This window comes from Numida meleagris, chromosome 20 (assembly GCF_002078875.1).
Source record: "Numida meleagris isolate 19003 breed g44 Domestic line chromosome 20, NumMel1.0, whole genome shotgun sequence".
Lineage (NCBI taxonomy): Eukaryota > Metazoa > Chordata > Aves > Galliformes > Numididae > Numida > Numida meleagris.
This window is the reverse complement of record NC_034428.1, coordinates 35,764-54,500: the sequence shown is the minus strand read 5'-3', so window position 1 is coordinate 54,500 and position 18,737 is coordinate 35,764. Positions and strand designations below refer to the sequence as shown.

General features: G+C 47.8%; 1 protein-coding gene across 5 annotated transcripts in view; it reads left to right on the top strand.

The window, feature by feature from the left end:
• The window catches only part of IGSF21 (immunoglobin superfamily member 21), an 84,856-nt gene extending 66,188 nt beyond the window's left edge, over positions 1 to 18,668 (top strand). For 3 of the 5 annotated variants that reach the window (XM_021374703.1, XM_021374705.1, XM_021374700.1), the window contains 9 exons: positions 5,054 to 5,166; positions 11,159 to 11,280; positions 14,879 to 14,997; positions 15,423 to 15,538; positions 16,150 to 16,591; positions 17,656 to 17,741; positions 17,900 to 18,092; positions 18,175 to 18,213; positions 18,421 to 18,668. In XM_021374703.1, the coding sequence (XP_021230378.1) occupies positions 5,054 to 5,166; positions 11,159 to 11,280; positions 14,879 to 14,997; positions 15,423 to 15,538; positions 16,150 to 16,591; positions 17,656 to 17,741; positions 17,900 to 18,092; positions 18,175 to 18,213; positions 18,421 to 18,494 (1,304 nt within the window). In that variant the 3' untranslated portion in view covers positions 18,495 to 18,668. Of the gene's footprint in view, positions 1 to 1,807; positions 3,203 to 5,053; positions 5,167 to 11,158; positions 11,281 to 14,878; positions 14,998 to 15,422; positions 15,539 to 16,149; positions 16,592 to 17,655; positions 17,742 to 17,899; positions 18,093 to 18,174; positions 18,214 to 18,420 lie in introns of those variants that run through there. The other 2 variants (XM_021374704.1, XM_021374702.1) reach the window with 2 other exon arrangements.

The window sequence follows — 18,737 nt, the reverse complement described above, 5'->3', positions numbered from 1 at the left end:
TGCCTGACGCTGCCTCCGTCTGTCACATCCAATTTCACTTGTGAATGTTAAACCTGTATTAAATACTTTTTTCCTCCATTTTGGAGGGAGAAAAAAAAATCAGTGCAGCAGCTTGCCAGGAGAAAAAGCTCCAGATTCAGCAAAATATGGCCACTCTGTGTTGGGACAGATGGGAGTCCTTTGCTGCTTCTTGCCCCTTGCAGCCCTCCTGGGTTAGCAGGAGAGGCAGCAGCCCATTATAATTGTAAATTGCCTGGGAAGATCATAAATAAGGCATTGCCGGAGCTGGGGATGTAGCCGGGGAGAGAGGGAAAAGAATTTCGCTGTGCTCACAAGAATGGGAGCAACTCCTGGCATTTAATCTTTAATGAACAAGATGTTGCCAAGTGCTACAAGTCAGAACATGTTTGCTTAATGTTTCTCAGTCCTGGAGTTTTACATCCATGGCCACAGAGCCTTCAGCCTCACCTTGTACCCCGATGACCTCCTGTGTGCCTCCCATCATCTTCCTCCCTTCTTTTGGGGAGTGCAATTTTTTAGAATCATGGAATCATTAAGGTTGGATAAGACTGCTAAGTTCATAAAGTCCAACCATTAACCCATCCCTACCGTGCCCACTAACCATGTCCCTCATGGTTTTAGCATCCCAGGTGGCTCTTTTGCAAGGGGCAAAGTGCCTCCTCCATCAACAAAATCCTGAAATCCTTTCAAACCCTTTGCAAAGAAGGGCTGTGCACCTAGAGAATTTCCCTGTGCTTGCTGCTGCGTGCCAGCAGAAGGAGACCAGGAGGGCAAAATTGCAGAGAAAAAAATGAAAAGGCAGAAAGAGAGCAGGGGCCAGCTGGGCTGGTCGTACATTAGAAGTCAGCAAGAGATGAGAAGGGGAGGCAGAAGACCGGAGGACGGAGGAAAGGCCAAGCCTTGAATGGAGGCAGGGAGACACCAGAGCCAAAGGAAAAGAAGGGAGCAACGGGAAGGAAAAGGGGGGAAAATGATGTAAAGCACCTGTTAGGTTGCTTTTCGTTGAAGGCTTTTGGAGGTCTGAGAGACAAGAGGTGGTGAAAGAATTGGTGTGAATTATGCATGAGCTCTGCTAATTACACCATGATTCCAAGTGGGGAATGTGTTTGCATCATCCATGTTGGCACCTGGAGAGTGTCCCTGCTTGGCTGCCCATCCCAACACAGCGCCAGAAACAGCACTGCCACCCCAAAATGACCATCCCTGTAGGCTCAGAAGGAGCAGGGTGAAATGTGGGGGCATGTCTCAAAGAGACAGAACTCATTGTTGGCTTGGATGTGTCCCAGAATGACAGAACCCATTGTTGGGTTGGCATTGGCTTCTTGGAGAATGCTGAGATTTGAGGAACCGGTAAGCATACAGGGAAGGCGAGCACCAATCAGTATCCATAAACTCACATTTTCCTTGGATGTAGCTTAAAAGTAATTGGGTCTTCTCGACAGGGTGAGGAGCACTGTGGGACACACCAAAATGCACTAACATCCCACGGCTTCTGCACGCATCAGTGTTTGTGCCTCCTCCCTTGCAGTCGTTCTGTAATTGAAAGCGTCAAGCATGTTACAATGTGCTGCTTTTATTAATGTGTCACTCCTGATTTAAAAGGACATTTCACTTATCTCTCCTTTCCCCCTCCCTTTCTTATTTTCAAGTGGATGTCGCAAGAATTCCCACTGCTCACTATCAAAAATACTTTTTTTTTCTTTTTCCCTAGGGATGAAGTCTAATCAGAGGACTGCATTTCCATAGGTCAGAATCTAATCAGAAGGTGGCATGGCAGGCACATCTTTGGCTATGAAATATGTCTTATTTAAAAAGAGTGAAGGGGAAGGAGAGGATCACAGGGCTGGGAGCTGCTTTGAGGCTATGGAGGTGCTGGCTGGCCAGACACAAATCCGGCACTCAGCCCTTTGTAAAATGGCTTCAGATGACCTTCAGGTTCAGCAGTATCTCACGTTACTGCTTTCTTGTCCCATACAAATAATAAAAAAAATCTCAGAGAGGAACCAAACCAGGGCTTTCTGCGCTGTTTCCGTAGGGGGTGAGTTGAGCCTCTGCTTCTGGGGAGGACACGGAAAGATGCAGGTGGGGTTCTGTGTTGAAGCCTGGCAACCTTGTGAGTATGGAAAATGCGCAATACTTCCTTTTTCAGGAAAAGAAGAAGCAAATTTTGGACTTAAAATGACGTTTAGACTATACTCTCCCTTTGGCCCATTTGTTTTTTCAGTGTTCCCCTCTTCTCTCCCTGCTCTTCTGTCTGATAAAAAAAATGAACTAGAGGCTTGAAAGCGAGGCCATACCTTGAAATTTGTTCAAAAGCACCCAAGAAGCAGGAGTATTCTCTGCATTGTAAAGTTACCCAGGGTTTAGCCTGAGGGAGCCCCTATGAACCCAAGCAGGGGGCTGCTGCCTTGAAAAACCCTTCTGTCGCCCAGTACCAAGGCTCCCCCATCAGAGACTTGCATAAAGAAGACTCAATTTGCTTTAATTAAAGCAAATGTGTTTGGGTGGGAGCTGAGGAGAAATCTTGCTGCAAGACTTAGGGGACAGCACAGCAGGATGAGAGCATCACCCGCTCCGTAATCACATTTGGGGAGCAGAAATGGAGAGTGGAACCCCTCTAACTAATGGTTGGCCTGAACATGGAAAGCAAGCAAATGACCAGAGTCTTGACTGCAAAAAAACCTTTTTCCAGCATTTCTCTGATCTGACAAAGCATTGGCTGTGACGTCTTTGAAAGCTCAAATGTGACTCAGAGGGATTTTCTTGACACAGCCCCAAAATCCTACAGACCTGCACTCGGCTCTTTTCTGCATCTCCTGCACTCTCATCCTTCTGGGAAGTCAAAAGTAGGTTTGGGGGTGTGCAATTTGGGGGATGGTGACACTTGGCAGTTCTCCACACTTGGAAAGAAAGAAGAGGAGATGAGTGCTGAGATTCATAAGCATCACCACCTGTGACGAATGCACCACTAAGAAACCCAATTAGCAGCTAACGGGGATATGCCAGCATGGCAGAAGCCCATCTCAAGAGCTTAGTTCCCTGCCAGCAACAGGTGCAAGAGAGAGGGAATGAGCAAGCCCGAATCCAAGCTGGCAGCAACATCACAGCACTGATTTCTCACCAAGAAGGGGCCGGGATGTTGCGTAGGAGATTTCTGCAGGGATGCGCACCAGCCCAGCAGGTTTTTTATGAATCCATCTGGATTTCTGCTACCTTTTTTTCTTTTCAGTGCCTGGCTTTATTTTCCCTGCTCTTCCTCCTCTGCGCGTGTACCTAGCATTTTGGGGGCTGGCTCCTCTGGGGGACCAAGCATCTGCTTCTCCTTCCTTCATGCTCTTTCCCTCTTTCACCGTTTTCCTTCTGGTGGGATTTCACCCTGAAATGGGCATCTGTTGCTGGTTGAGCATGGAGGGTTCTGGCCCCTGTAGCACCGATGCAAGAAATTGAGAGGTTGCAATCAAATAAGAGCTTTGGTTTTGTAAAACGCAAGACATCCTATAGTAATGCTCTGTTTTTTTTTTGTAAGGGGCAGATATCCTCCTAGCACTGCCAAGCCTGAATTATCTGCTCTGATGCTTGGACATTTGGATGCTGTTGGTCCAACCTTGAAGAAGCAACCCAACAGTGGCCAAGTTTGGATCTGAGGCTTGATTTTGAGCAAAGATAGAAGTAGGAGCTGGGTGACTGTAGCCTGTAGCTATTGGACTTTTGCAACATATTGTGGGAGGCAGCAAAAAAAAATAATAGTTTTGGAGTTTTGGAGCCATATGGGAGATGGGGGTTGGAGATGTGTGTACAGGGATTTGGATGGGGATGCTCTGGCTTTGCATTACCATGCACAGGAGTGGGACTGCAGCCAGTGCAGAGCACTCTGGAATGCATTTTGACCCTCTGTGCCTCAGTTTACCCACTAAGAAAAACAACCGCAGGGGCTGTCTTCAAGCCAAGCTGGGGCTGCTGTATTTTAGTAACTCGCAGGCGCTAGGGAGAATGCAATCTCGACTCTGTCACCTGTCACTCGTGCTGCTGCTGCCAGCTTTATTTAATTGGCTGCTTGATCCACGCCAGGGACAGGAGAGAGCTGAGATCTTGCCCAGGGGCTGCCCATGTCTACTGGCAAACAGAGCTCTGCCAGGCGCAGAGCATTGCTTTGGTGCTTCTTGCTTTCTGTGCCCGATCTTTTGCAAATGTCAAAAGCGAAGTGGCAAAAATGGGGATACGCCCATGGAGAACTTGTGTGACCCCTGCATCCCTCCTCCTCTCCCATCTCTGCTAGCCCCAGTTGCCTCCTCTGCAAAGGAATCTCAGTTCCTGCACCACTCGGGGCTGTTTGCAAACCCACTCCTATTTATTCTGCATTGCTTTCTCACCCAATGAAAGCAGCTGTCAAAACAAAATGAATTTTTGCAGTGGATTTTGGGGTATGCTGTTTGGAAACAGTGCCAAATAGAACACAGTAAGGGCTCAAATCTGCTGGACTGTCAATCTGCAGCTGGAGGAGATACAGCAAACTAAAAATGAAATGCAGTTGCCTGCCCTCTTGACCCCAGCTCTGTGCTCCTGCAATGGGTTTGCAGTAAAAGGAGGGAAGAGGGATGAGGAAAGGAAATGAGAAGAAGCAAGGCTGCAAGTTTCAACTCTGGAGCCCAAATCCTGACTGGTATTTAGGGTTGGGGTTTGTACACAGGTCAGCTTGAGCATCCAGAGCCAGGTGGGATTTGGGTACCTGTGGGCAGGTTGGGTGATTTTACAAAGTGAAAGAGAGGGAGAAAAGCAGCAAAAGGATTTTTTCTTGTGCTTTAGTGCTGGTCAGTATATGTTAAATAATATTAGAAGAGTTTTCCCTGGTACTTTTTTTTTGTGCGTTTAGCGCATATGATGATGATATGCACATATGTAGGATGGAGTGATAGAGTCAACCTCTAGTCTTTGAGCAGAGCCATTGAATCCCCCAAAGCCACTTGAACAAAGCATTTTCTGCATCCTTCCCAGCTCTCACATCCCTTTTTTCCCCTCTATCTTTCTTTTGCAGCCTACTTAACAGTCAGCATTGAGCCGCTGCCGCCCGTGGTGGTGGGCGATGCTGTGACGCTGAAATGCAACTTCAAGACGGATGGGAAGATGCGGGAGATCGTCTGGTACCGGGTGAGCTGGCCGCCAGACCCTGCCCTTGGGGATGGGGACATGGAGGCAGCCGTATGACGTAAGGTCATGGATGATGGGGAGGAACGTCGCCATCTGGTGCGACAGTGGGAATATCGATTGCACTGCTGTCCTTGCACAAAGCCAACGAGGAGGGGGCCAGGCTCTTAAAGCAGGGAGAAGAGAAGGGAAATGGGTTGGCAGTCATCTTAAGCCTTTTTCTGTATGTTTTCCTGTTTGGGTTTTTTGGGGGAGTGTGTTTTTTAGGCTGGTTTCAGTGCGTGGGGGCTGTGGGTGCCAGGGGTTGGCACCATTAGAGATTTTGAAGTTGCAGTTGGCACCATCTGGGTTTGTGAGTTGGGATTGGTGCCATATGGGATTTCTGAGTTGGGGTTGGTGCCATTTCGGATTTTGGAGCTGGGGTTTGGATCAGCCCCACTGAGCAAAGAGGGTTTTCATTCAGATTGTGGAATTCTATGACATGGCGAATGTTTTTTTTATATTGGATGGGAAATGGTGCAAAACTGAGGGTGTTTGGTGTTTTCCTGGACTTCTCTGCACTCTGCCTTCCCCCCAGAAAACAACTGCAGAGAAAAAACAAAGTCACTTCTGCAGAGAAAAGCAAAAAGTTTTGCAGGAGGTGAAGACTCAGCTCTTTGGTTTGCTTGCAGAGAAGGAGCTAATGGGACTGGTGGCGTCGAGTGAAAGGGCTGTCCTTTTCTATAAGATGTTTTTTCTTGTTCCTACTGTGTTGTTTCTACTCCCCAAATGATAAGCTGCTGTGCCTTAAAGTTCTTCTGTGCAGCTGGCAAGGTTTGTAAATGGGGAATAGTGTTTATGGTGCTGATGGATATTCTGTTGCATGAGTGTGGTGTGTGTGTTCCCATTGTGTCTTGTTATAAATATGTGCGGTTGGGTGTATCAACGAAAAATGTATTGAATTACAAAACAAAAACAGTCCCAAACCCCTTTTTAGTGACTTGCTCTGGGGCTTTGTCCCCCTTCCATTTTGGGGAGGAAGAGGCTTTTTTGCACAGTGCAATCTTCACTGGGTTTTTGCTTCCCTTTTCCACTCAGTAATATTGGATTAACCCACTTTGCTGCAAGCTGGGGCTGGATTTGCCTAATCCCCCTGTGTGGAGGCGTGCTCGAGCCCTTGCTGAGGGGACAACACACGGAGTGGCTGAGTAAACCACACTGGGGGATGCCACGGAGAGAGTGGGAGGGGGAAAAATAACCCAGCTTTTATTTTTATCCCCCCAAATCCTCCTATCTTCCAGTTGTGGCTTTTTTTTTTTTTTTGCTTTCCTTGCCTTTTTTTTCTCCTTTCCCAGTGTGCTTCCCACATTTGTAAATCATTCTGACAGTGCTTTTGTGCTCTGTGTGCTGGAGCAGCCGAGTGGAGCGGTGCAGATAATCGCGGGGCTTTGTTTGTTTTAAAGGAAGCAAAGAGTTCATTGGCTTTAAGGTGCAAAGCTTCTGCAGAGGTGCAAGTGGGGTGCATAGGAGGGAGACAAAAGAAGTGGACTGTTGTGGCAAACTCAAAGGCAGCAGTTGGGTGTAGGGCATTGGAGTGCATGCATAACCCATACAGAGTGTGTGTAGACCATGAGATGCGTGCATAGACCATAGGATGCATGTTTAGGCCGATGGGGTGTGTGTGTAGACTATCACGTGCATATGTGGTTCATGAGGAGCATGATAACCCATCAGGGCATGTGTGTAGCCCATGAGGTTTGTACATAACCCATGGTGTGTGTGCAAGCCATAGGGAGCATGCATAGTTCATGGGATGCACGCATAGACTATGGGGTGTGTGCACAACCCGTCCTGTGTGTGTATGGTTTATCAGGAGCATGCATAACCAATCAGGGCATTTGCATAGTGCATGGAACGTGCACGTAGACCAGTGGGTGTGTACATGACCCACTGTGTGTATGCATAAGCCATAGGGAGGATGTGTAGCCCATGGGGTCCATGTGCGACTCATCGTGTTATAGCTCATCAGGGCACGTGCGCAACCCATCATGGCGTGTGTGTAGTCCATGGGGTGTGTGCATAACCCATGGAGTGCACGCATACACATGGTTTGTGTACATAACACATTGAATGCATGCAAAGCCCATGGGGTGTGTGCATAACCCATAGGGAGCTTGTACAACCCATGGGATATGCAAACCAAATGGTTGGTGGCACCTGGGACAAGCAAAGGACATGATGTGTAGGGGAAGGAGCACGGTGCCAGGCAGCTTCTCCATGGAAAACCAGCAATGTATGCTGTCTGCAGAGGTGTTAATTAACATCCAAACACCCCCGTGCATCCTCCACAGTAAATCCATCCCCAGTGGGTATGATTTGCCTGAAAACATGTGCAAACATGGGTTGGAACGCCTGGCTGCTGTCTCAAGTGCCCAAAGCCCTCTCAGGAGGTGAGGATGGTGGCATCCTTGCAAACGAGCTTGTAATGAGCGCGGGAAGACATGGAGCTGTCAAGATGTTAGCTGCCTCCAGTCGCAGCGTCTCAGGGGTTGCACTGGAGACCTGATTAGTATGGCCACTACCATGCTGCAGCAAGTGATGGGGAAGGAGAAAATTACTTTTTACAGCAGTGCGGAGCGCTTAAAAAAAAAAAAAAGACACACAGCAAAGAGAGTGAAGAAAATCCTCTTGGATATGTGCTGGCTCTGCGCAGGTTCCACGTAGCTAGGGGCTCAGATGAGGAGAGGCCAATTGCACGGGGTGTTTTGGTGGTTTTAGCATGGTTTTGGTGGTGGATGAGGCATGGGCGCATGGTGCCTTGATGGAGCAGTGCAGGTCATGGCTGGGAGCTGGCGTTTGTCCTGGGGACATGCAGCACCCAGCACTGGCGAGACCCTGGGTCCAGTGCAGGTGGCTTTCCCCCTTTTCGTGAATTTGGTGCTCAGGGTAATTAGCAAGAAAGAAAACAGAAAACAGCAGGGAGACAGGAATTGGTGTTGTAGTGCCCTGCACAGACATCGCTCCCCATAGCACACATGGTGCATGGTCATTGCTTCCCATTGCATCCATGGTGCATGAACATTGCTTTTTGTAGCACTCATAGTACATGGATATTTCTCTCCGCAGCACTCGTGGTGCATATTCATTGCTCCTCATTGGACCCATGGTGGATGAGCACTGCTTTATGTAGCGCTCACAGTGCATGGGCTTTACTCTCTGTAGCAGGCAGAGGCTGATGTGTTCCAGATGTTAGCAGCACCTGATCGATGGTAACACTGCACAGTCCCTGCAGGGGCTCCCACTGCTGCTGCCCATTACAAGCAATGTGATGCCACAGCCCTACCCCAGTGTCTCCCAGTGACAGCAATAAGGCCGCCATGGGCTCCAGGGGAAGGTGACAGCGAGATGCTAAAAACACCGCAAATTTTGAGGTATTGCACTCCAAATTTTTCAGCTGAACCAAATCCATTGCAATTTATAAACCTGCTCCTGTTTTGGGACGAGCCACTGGTTTTATAGCTGCAGAGAAATGCTCTGAAATACGAGCACAGCACTGATGGAGAGATCTTTGGACAGTAAGTGAGCGCAGGCTGACTCATGCCATTCATCTCCATGCCGGCTGGGTTGGCTCTGCCGCTTGGAGATGATAATTTAAATGTCAGCATGGGTAACTATTTTAATTCCTCAAGCTCGGGCAGGGTGACAAGGTCACATGCAGCAGCACAGTGGATTGAGAGCCAGCAGCATGCTCTCTGTTATGGCTTTGGTTTCAGGGAGCATCCCAAAACTGCACGTGATCCTTCTGCAATGTGTGCAGTGCTCATCCGTATGTACATGTGTGTGCAGCATCCCAATATCATTGCTCCCTTTGGGGTGCATGGGGGATGGAGATGTGCTTTTGGGGTTCAATCCATCCTAGTCTGGGCAAAGAAACAGAGGGGATGAAAATGCTCATTTGGAGATCAACCCATCCCATTTCGGACAAAGAACTCAGCCACTCAATTTGTTTTCCCCCAGTAGTGCTTTTGGGTAGTTTTGAGCAACAAGCAAGGCAAGGACCAAAGGGTGAGAGCTTGCGATGCACAGCACCTCCCATCCTTTTGCTACCCAGCTTTTCCTCAAATGCACCTCCCTCCATCCCTTGGTCCTCATCCATCACTGTGGGATGCTTATCGAGCATCCCGATGAGCAGCTCCAGAAATATTAATGGGGCAGCTGTGTTTTGGGGGCAGTAAGCAGCTGGGTCGCAGCAGAGGTGAGAGCAAACGAGGGAGAGGCAGGAGGGATCAGGAGGTTAATGTCTCCCCGCACAGTGGCATTCGTTGAGTTTTTGTCAGGAATAAGATCTTCGCTGGGGTTTATAAATAATGCAGCAGGCAGCCTGCAGCCTCAGGCTGAGCTCAGTGCCAGTGCTGTAAATGCGCTTTTTCTTCTCCCTGCACCCCTTTTCCTTCTGCAGGAGGGGCTTCTTGGAGCTGGGGCTTGCAATTTGGGGTGATCACCACACAATGCTGCCAAATCCTCTTCACCTCATCCCAGTGCTACTGCCTTTACCCCCAGTAGATTCTCCCAGCAACTTTTCTCTGCAGCTCCTCTCAAAAAAGCAAACCTGACCCTAGGGTGCAGATAAAAGGCTGTAAGTAGGTCTAATCCCCGGAGAGAGACTGTGTTGTGTGTGCCTTTTCAGAGGAGCCTGTTAGCTGCCTGTAATCCTCAAGGACCCACAGGGCTGCAGTGCCATCCCTCCTCAGGGGACTGTGGGGGCTCCCAAGGGCCGCGATGCCTCTGCCTCCCTGGTGCACTGCTCTGGCTCCATTCCCTTTGTACAAATCTGGACGGATATGGAATCCACCTCTCTTGCAATGCAACTTGGCCATAGCATGGTGGTAGCACCACAATCCGGAAGGCTTTTGCAAAGCTGCTATAAAAAACCGAATCTGGACACAGAGCATCCCTCCTTTAACAGCGACCAGGCTCAGAAGCAACATATAATAGGAAAAAAAAAAAAAAAAAAAGCTGTTTAGACATCTGGAGTACAGCATTCCAGCTGGTCCAGCACCATACCGTGATTGCATTTTGCAATTGCAGCTGCAGGATTGGTGCAGCAAGTGAGGAAAGCGCATTTATTGCATGCAGCTGTTTCAGAAAAACAGAATGGATTTCACTAAATCCTTTATTTATTTACTTGATTTCTTCATTCATTCATTTTTTTCTGCGAGATGCTTTTTTATCTCTAAAATAATCCCCACAAAACCTCCACAGATATTGCACCAACAGCTACGGCACATTGAGATCCAAGTGTGGCACTGAGATTTCTTCTCCATTGCCCAAACCTCCCTGAACCCAGCCTAGGGCATAAATAAAATTTGGGGTGAATGGGATCTGTCCTTGAAAACTTCCCTTCGCCCCCAGTGGCTGGAGATTTATGGCTCCAATAATTCTTTGTGCTGTTCTTTATCCCACATCCATAGGAGCATGTGTTTTCTTTGTTATAAAAGCCTCAGCCTCAGCAAATAAATTTATGGAGACAGTTTTACTGACAGCATTTATTATCCCTATATGTGATAAAAAGGGGGAAAAGATAACATCTGGAGCAAAAGTTGATTTTCTCCCAAGCAGGGGGGAAAGCACAGGGTGGGAGAGCAGGGAGATGCTGCTCTGGGGATTGTCACTGCACTTCTGCACCTGATACCTATTTTATTTCAAAAAGGACTATTTTTGTAACTCTCCAATGTATTGATCCGAGCTGTTCCAGCCCCCCAAATCCCCATGGCCAAGAGGCATTGCTTTCTTCTGCTTTTTTTTCCTTTTGTACTAAAAACTTTACAAATCACAGTGGAGAGGGGTACACCTCCTCTCTGTTACCAAAAACAGCCTTTTTTCCAATTAGAAATGCTAACCCCGGGGAGCAGCTGGAGATGGGTGATGCCATAGCCTTCCAACTGCTGCAGTGAAAACCAGACAGAACCTGGAGGGTTTTGCTTAATGGGAATTATAGATGGGTTTTTGTTTACAGGTCACTGATGGCGGCACAATCAAGCAGAAGATCTTCACTTTCGATGCCATGTTCTCCACCAATTTCTCACACATGGAGAACTACAGGAAGAGGGAGGACCTGGTCTACCAGTCCACGGTGCGGTAAGTTGCTCTGATGCCGCTGTCCAGCTCCAGTGTCACTTCCTCCAACACGTCGGGTGCTTCTTAACGCCTTTTTTAGGGATTTTTCCCATATTGGGGTGTTTGAGGGTATTAAATGAGGTACTGGGACAGGCTGCCCAGGGAGGTGGTGGAGCCATCATCCCTGGAGGTTTTCAAGATGTGTGGAGATGGGACATGGTTAGTGGGCATGGTAGGAGTGGATTGGAGTTGGACTGTGGATGATCTTAGAGGTCTTTTTCAACATTAGTGATTCAATGATTCTGTAAGTCAGTACTTGTCTTCTTCGTCCATCCATGGGGATTTGGTGGCCCCAGGATCTTGCTAATGAGAGTAATTGCATGTGCTCGGAAATCACCTTTTTTTTGCTGTCTTTGCTGTGTTGCAACCACTCCAAGGAAATGGTCATTTTGTAAAGCACTGTCACCAGAGAGCCAGGGTCTTTCCCCAAGGTCCTGCCTGTCCCTGGGTGAAAAGGTATTGTTGATGGAGATTTCAAGGATATATATATTTTTCTGTATGTTCTATATATATAGAATTATATATGTATGTAAAACAGTCAACATGAAAGCTCATCTTTGTGTTTCTTCCAAGTTCAAAATCACTTGCAAGAGTGTCAGCCTTATTTCTAATTACACACTTGTTTTATAGCTGATGTTTTAAAAACAAAACTGAAGCCTGAAAAAAACATCAGGGGGAGACTTATTTTAAGTCAAAAATGCTGAAGCTAAGTATTTCTTTTTGCAGGTTTTTTTTCCTTTGTTTCCCTTTTAAATTAGGATTTGCTAATCGTATTTCAAAGCTTGTTTTTCCAAGTGCCAGGTAATAAAATTCCTATGTACGGCAAGGAAAATACAGTAAATTTCTTGAGGCAACACAGTGCTTCACGCCTGCAAATGTCCACAATACGGAAAGGGCTCAGCATGGTTCATCCCTTGGATAAGCATCCATACCTATCTGTGTGCAAGCACAATATTCTCATTAATTTTTTTTTGTGGGAATTTTTTGGGGTTTTTTTGGATGCTTTTTTTTCTGTTATATTTGGCTTTCTGTTTTGTTATAAATGAGAGCGAGTACACGCAATGGCTTGAACTCATGGCATAGCATGGTTTGAATTTTGGTTGGTCTTGTGTGGAGCCTAGAGTTGGTCTGGATAGTCGTTGTGGATCCCCTCCAACTCGGGATATTCTATGATTCTATGATGGATAAGTGTGAGAATAGAGTGGATAGTAAATAGGAAGATGGAGCTGGAGGGGAGATGCTCAAAGGGATGCTCAGGGGATGCTCAGACAGTGATTCGGAGGCTCAGAGGATGATACTCAGGGGTTGCTCATGAGGATGTTCAGAAGATGCAAAGGAATTGCTCAGGATGCTTGGAGGTTTGTTCAGGGGATGTTCAGGAGATGCCCTGAGGATGCTCAGGAGTTGCTCAGAGAATGCCCAGGGGATGCCTGGAGGATGATCCCCTCCTCGAGTTTTGCTTCACCATGTAGCTCAGGCTCCTCTGAGCTGCTCACTTGGTTGTCTTGCAAATTTCTGACACGACTGATTACTGTTTGGAGGATGTTTTGGAGGCTTTGCTAATGGATTACACGTTCCCTAACTTGACAACCTTGTTTTCCTGCTGTAACACCAGTTTTTCTACTCAGCATTGATTTAACCACTGGTCTCCTTCGGCAGGCAGCACCAGCCAGTTAAATCAGAATAAAATGTTCCCCGTGCACAGAGCAAGACCCCAACCATGGGCAACCTTTGAGCCATCCCATGGGGATGAAAATGTACCAAATTCACCCTCTTTAGGGCACGTTGCCCCTATTTTGGCTCAGAAACCTCCATTTTTTGGTGGATTTTCTTTTCCTTCTTTCTATATGTGTTGTAGAACTAACACAATTTGAGAGCAGAAAATTTCGCTGCCCTAGAACTGAGCACTTAAAAGCATCAGTAATTGTCAGTGCATCGCCTACAAATCATCTGAATTACCATGCAGTCCAGGATGTTTGTGCTAGAAGTATTTGCACGCAGTTGCTTTTTTGCAGCAGAAAGCAGCAACACGCCTCATAGCTGGGGAGAGAGGAGCTGTTTCTCAAAGGGTATGAAAAGAGCTCATTTTCTGAATCATTGGCTTGATACTTTTGGGAGGGTCTATCCTTGTGTTTCTGTTTCAGTGGCTGCTTCAGCAGCCCGTAAAGTTGCGTTTTGAATTGATTGAGTGGTATTTTGATGTGGATTTTCACCAAAAAAAATTAGCTCAGGGTGGAGAGATGTGTGTTACAGGGCATCCTGCTCATCCTACGGTGAGCATCTGCATGAGATGCCTGGCTGCAGGGCACAAAGGGTGCAATGGCGCATCACTGGGGCTTAGCAGTTCTATCCTATCCTATCCTGTCCTTTGTTCTGTCCTCTTTTTTTCTAGCCTATCCTCTGTTCAGTGATCTTTGTAGGTCCCTTCCAACCATCCCATTGCATCCCTCCATCCAGCAGGGCTGGATCCTTCACTTTGGGATTACAGCTGCAGAAACCTCAACGTGACCCATTTGGGCCCATTATTCCCCCCAGATCTTGCAAGCTTAAAGAGCTCAAGCCACTGCAATAGGACAGGCCCAAAATGGAGCAGAGACCGGAGTCATTCCAACTGCTTCTCCTTCCCTCTTCTCCACTAACGAAGCACGTGTGCATGGGTAATTAGAGGCTGCAACAGATGGTGGAGGCTTAGTTGAGAGCGACGCGGCCGTTAAAAGGCACTGCCAAGAGACTGCTCACGTCAGCGGGGGCTTGTTTATGCTAGCAGGGCTTTTGCATGGTGAGGAGGCGTGGGAAGGCAGCCAGGGGCTTCCAGCGAGGAGCCGCTGAATTCTGCTTGCCACTCTGTTTCTCCGCTAAGCTGGGGAAGCCCTGCAAGGTGCATGCCTGAGTGCTGCAGAAAATCCATTTTTGGGGCTGGAAAATTTTTTTTGTTTGTAAAGCTGGGCCTAGCCAGATGATGGTCTTGCTTGGATGTTCCAGTGGGAGAACATGTGGTGGCCCCATCCCAATTTCCACAGCAGGATGGTGCACTGGTGGGTGTCTCTTTGCAGCTGGTTGGAGTATTTCCTCCTGCATTACATTCCTCTCCTGTTTTTTAATATATATAAAAATCTAGATGGCATATAGATCAAAGCATGTCCTGCATAGGAACATGCTTGCTTGGAGTTTGTGCTTTTGATGTTTTTATCCACCACACTTTTCCATAGCTGTGGCATTGTCCAGCTGGAAGTGGAGGTCCATAGCCTCTGAGCTTTTTCCATAAGCATTTTGCGAACATTTTATGTCTGCGGTTCACAGTTTTTTGCTCTCAGCAGTGCCTTTACCTCCTGTGAGATTCTTCTTTCTCTAATGCTATTTCTTACCTTCCTGATGAGCTGCCAGTGCCGGTAAACTCTAGTTGCTAAACCACATTACACAGCTCGCTCCTGAAGCCTTTGCAGTTATTAATAGTTATCGATCCATGGCTCATTTCCATTGTTGTTAGCGGGCTGTTCCTTGCTATGGATGAGGGAAGCTGGAGTCGGGGCTGGCAGTGAGTCCCCTCTGTCCTCCCCAGCCTCCCTGAGGTTCGCATTTCGGACAATGGCCCCTATGAGTGTCACGTCGGGATTTATGACCGAGCCACACGGGAGAAGGTGGTCCTGGCATCTGGTAATATATTCCTCAATGTGATGGGTGAGTGCAGCAATGATGTGATGATGACAATGATGTGGTGTTGGGGACAATGAATTGGTGACAACATGGTGGTGGTAATGATGTTGAGGTGGTGGGGATTATGAGGTGGTGATGACGGGGTGGTGGGGACAACAAGGTGGCGACAATGTGGTGGTGGCAGTGATGGCTAGACAGTGGTGTGATGGTGGTGATGAGTGATGAGTGAGTGAGCAGTTGGGTGGGGATAGAGGGGAATCATTAGGAGGGTCTCTATACCCTGTGCTCAAACCACCACCAAGACATTTTGGTGATGGAGCCAAGGGGTGACCTCCAGCTTACATCTTCCCAGCTTGCAACCCCGGTGAGTTGCAGGGAGTCAGAGGGGTGATGCTGGGGATGGGATGGGGACACCATGCTCACACCCCAGCTCTTCCTCCCCAATGCAGCTCCGCCAACATCTATCTCAGTGATCGCCGCTGACACACCAGCGCCCTTCAGCCGCTACCAGGCACAGAACTTTACCTTGGTGTGTGTAGTGTCCGGTGGCAAGCCCGCCCCGCTGGTGAGAAGAATTTGTTTGTTTTTGAAATTACCTATAGGTTGGGTCCCTGCAGTCACTTGGCAGAGAGCAGGGGACTGGAGAGAGAGATACTTTCTGTATGTACACTCACTATGACCTGACAGTTGGACTCAAAGATCTTTGTAGCTCCTTTCTAATTGAAATTATTCTATTTCATTCTAGCCTATCCTACCGTATTCTCTATTCAACGATCTTTCTAGATCTCTTCCAATTATCCTATTCTCTATTCACTTATCTTTGTAGATCCCTTCCAGCCATTCCATTCCATCCTCTATTCTTTTCTATTCTATTTTGTCCCATCCTATGACCAAAATTATCTCTGACCTATCTTAAATTGTGCTTCTGTTATTACACACACATTTTCTCTAGATCTCCAACAGGAAATTCTGCTATTTAATTTTTAGTATGTGGATTTTTACATGTATTTTAGTAGATTCACTGTCAAAGCAAAGCGAATTCCTGCCCGTTAGCCCCATAGCATCCTTCTGCAGAACTCTGGGGACATCTCCATGCACAGCTGCCCAAGGGGATGGCCCAACAGGTAGCCCAGTGCCACTGCCATGTGCTCCCCATCCCTTCTTTCCCCTCCACAGGTGTACTTTAAGCGTGATGGGGAGCCCATCGAGGCCACCCCGCTGCCGGAGCCACCGGCTGCCACAGGGAACTGGGCACCTCGCAACCTCCTACACCGTGACCTGGACGACACCAAGGTGCCCAAATCGCTCTCTGAGGGAGAAATGGGGGGCAGGCCCCCCAACACCGCAGAGCCCCCACGGGGGCTGGTGGCTGAACGAGGTCCCACCACTGAAGCCATCCCTGAAACCGTGGTGAGCCGGGAGTTCCCACGCTGGGTGCATGTGGCAGAGCCCATTTACTATTTCCGCCACACACACGTGCCCATTAGTGATGGCACGGTGGAGGCGCGGGCCACCCTCACCTGGACCCTCAACCCCCAAATTGACAACGAGGCACTCTTCAGCTGTGAGGTGAAGCATCCAGCGCTCTCCATGCCCATGCAGTCAGAGGTGACGCTCGGTAAGATCAGCAGTTGTGGTTGGGTGGACTTCTTGGCTTTCTTTGTGCATTTATTACAATTTAGGGGAGGAAGAAGGTATATTTTTGTTTTTTTTCCTCCAGTTGTTGCATTTAATGCCTTTTTTTCCTTTTCATTTTTTGCATTTATTTGCGTTTGTCACCTGTCTTTGCATCTCTCCCTTTTTTTTTTAAGCTTTTATTGCAGCTGTACCTGTGTTGCTTTTTTTGTCCTTTACTGCAATTTTGTATTTATTGCCTTTTTTGCAGTTTTGCATTTATCACCCTTTTTTTTGCATTTTTGCTTTTTACATTTTTTGCAGTTTTACATTTATTGTTTCTTACCTTTTTTTGCCTTTTCACATTTATTGCAATTTTGCAATTTTACTTTTTTTCCTGCATTTATTGCAATTTTGCATTTGTTGCTTGTTTTGCTTTTTTTTACCTTTTTTCTTTTTTACTTTTTGAAGTGTTTTTTTTTTTAAATCTTTTTTCTTTTTGTCTTTTTTTTTTTTTTTGCACTTCTTGCTTTAATTTTCCCATTTCTTCCATTGGGAAGTTGTCTTTTTTTCCCTTAATTTCTTTCCTTTTTCTCTCTTTATACCTTTTTGCTTTTCTTTTCCAGAGGGTGGTGGTGGGGGGGTTCTTCATACACCCAAGAATCAAAACAGGGCGATGTATAGAGCTCTGCAGGATGATATGAGGAGGTGATACCAGGGCTCCCCAGGAGAGGAACCCTAAGGGAAGGAGTGCTGTGTTTTTGGGGGAGGTCTGTCAACTGCAGAGACATTTTGTTGTGTGCCATAGAGGAAAAAGATTGGGGTGGGATGCATTTTGGCTGGGAAATCTCCTTGGCCATGAATGCATCCCATAGCAGCTATCTATCAATCTCATCATCCCATTCATCAGCCTGTAGGGTACCTGCCTACCTGTCCATTTGGCCATCCATCATCTGTCCATCAGTCACCCAGCAGTCCACCTCCCCAGCTGGACAGCACCCCATCAAACCTTCATTAACCCCAGCCAAGGGCTGATGACCCTTTTCTCGCCATCCCTTTTTGTTGCAGTTGCTCCCAAGGGCCCTAAAATCACTATGACCCCAATGAGAGCACGTGTTGGAGACACTGTTCGGATCTTGGTGCAGGGCTTTCAGGTCAGTGTCCCCATGAGGTGTTGTCCACATTGCCATGGGGTGATGCTGTCCCTGCATCTGTACCAGCACTTCAAGGTTGCCATGTGGCCATAAAGCTGGGACAATGGAGGCCATGGCTTGAGGGTCACGGCCCCCACCCTGCTGTCCTCTCTGTGCAGAATGAAGTCTTCCCTGAGCCCCTCTTCACGTGGACCCGTGTGGGAAGCCGGCTCCTGGATGGCAGTGCTGAGCATGCCGGGAAGGAGCTGGTGCTGGAGCGAGTGCCAGCTGAGCTCAATGGCTCCATGTACCGCTGCACTGCGCAGAACCCGCTGGGTTCCACTGACACCCACACTCGCCTCATTGTCTTTGGTACGGCACTGCCCCCTCCCCACATGTCCCCTTCCCTCTTTCCTCCCTCTTAACCCATTTCTCTGCTGGTTCTTTCCCTTAGAAAATCCAAATATTTCCCGAGGAACAGAGGACTCCAATGGTAAGTGGTGGCTGGAGGTGGGGTGCCCCATCAGGTCAGGCTGGAGGGGGGACTCTGAGCACCTGATCGAGCTGTAGGTGGCCCTGTTAATTGCAGGAGAGTTGGACCAGATGGCCTTTAAGAGTCCCTCCCAACTCAACTGATAGTATGATTCTGTGATCAAGATGGAAATCCTGAACTCTCCATCCCTTTTCTCCTCCTGCCTAGGTTCAGTTACCAGCCACCGCAGCTTCAGACTAGTTTTGGCACTCACCCTAACAGTGATCCTGGAGCTAACGTGAAGCTTCGCTCGCCTCTTCCTCCGTACAATTCCACCCGTCATTTACACCTCTGCTAACCGGTTCTCTCTTTTTTTCTTTTTTTTTTTCTATGCTGTTTACAGTCTCAGTCTCTTTCTGTCTGTGTCTTGGCTTCCTCAGACAATTTAATTAAAAGAAAAAAAGTCTGCCTCTGTAGAAGGCTGCACTGAATGTTTTGTCCTCCTGTGCATAGAGGCAAGGGAGGTCTTGGGTTGGGAACTGAAG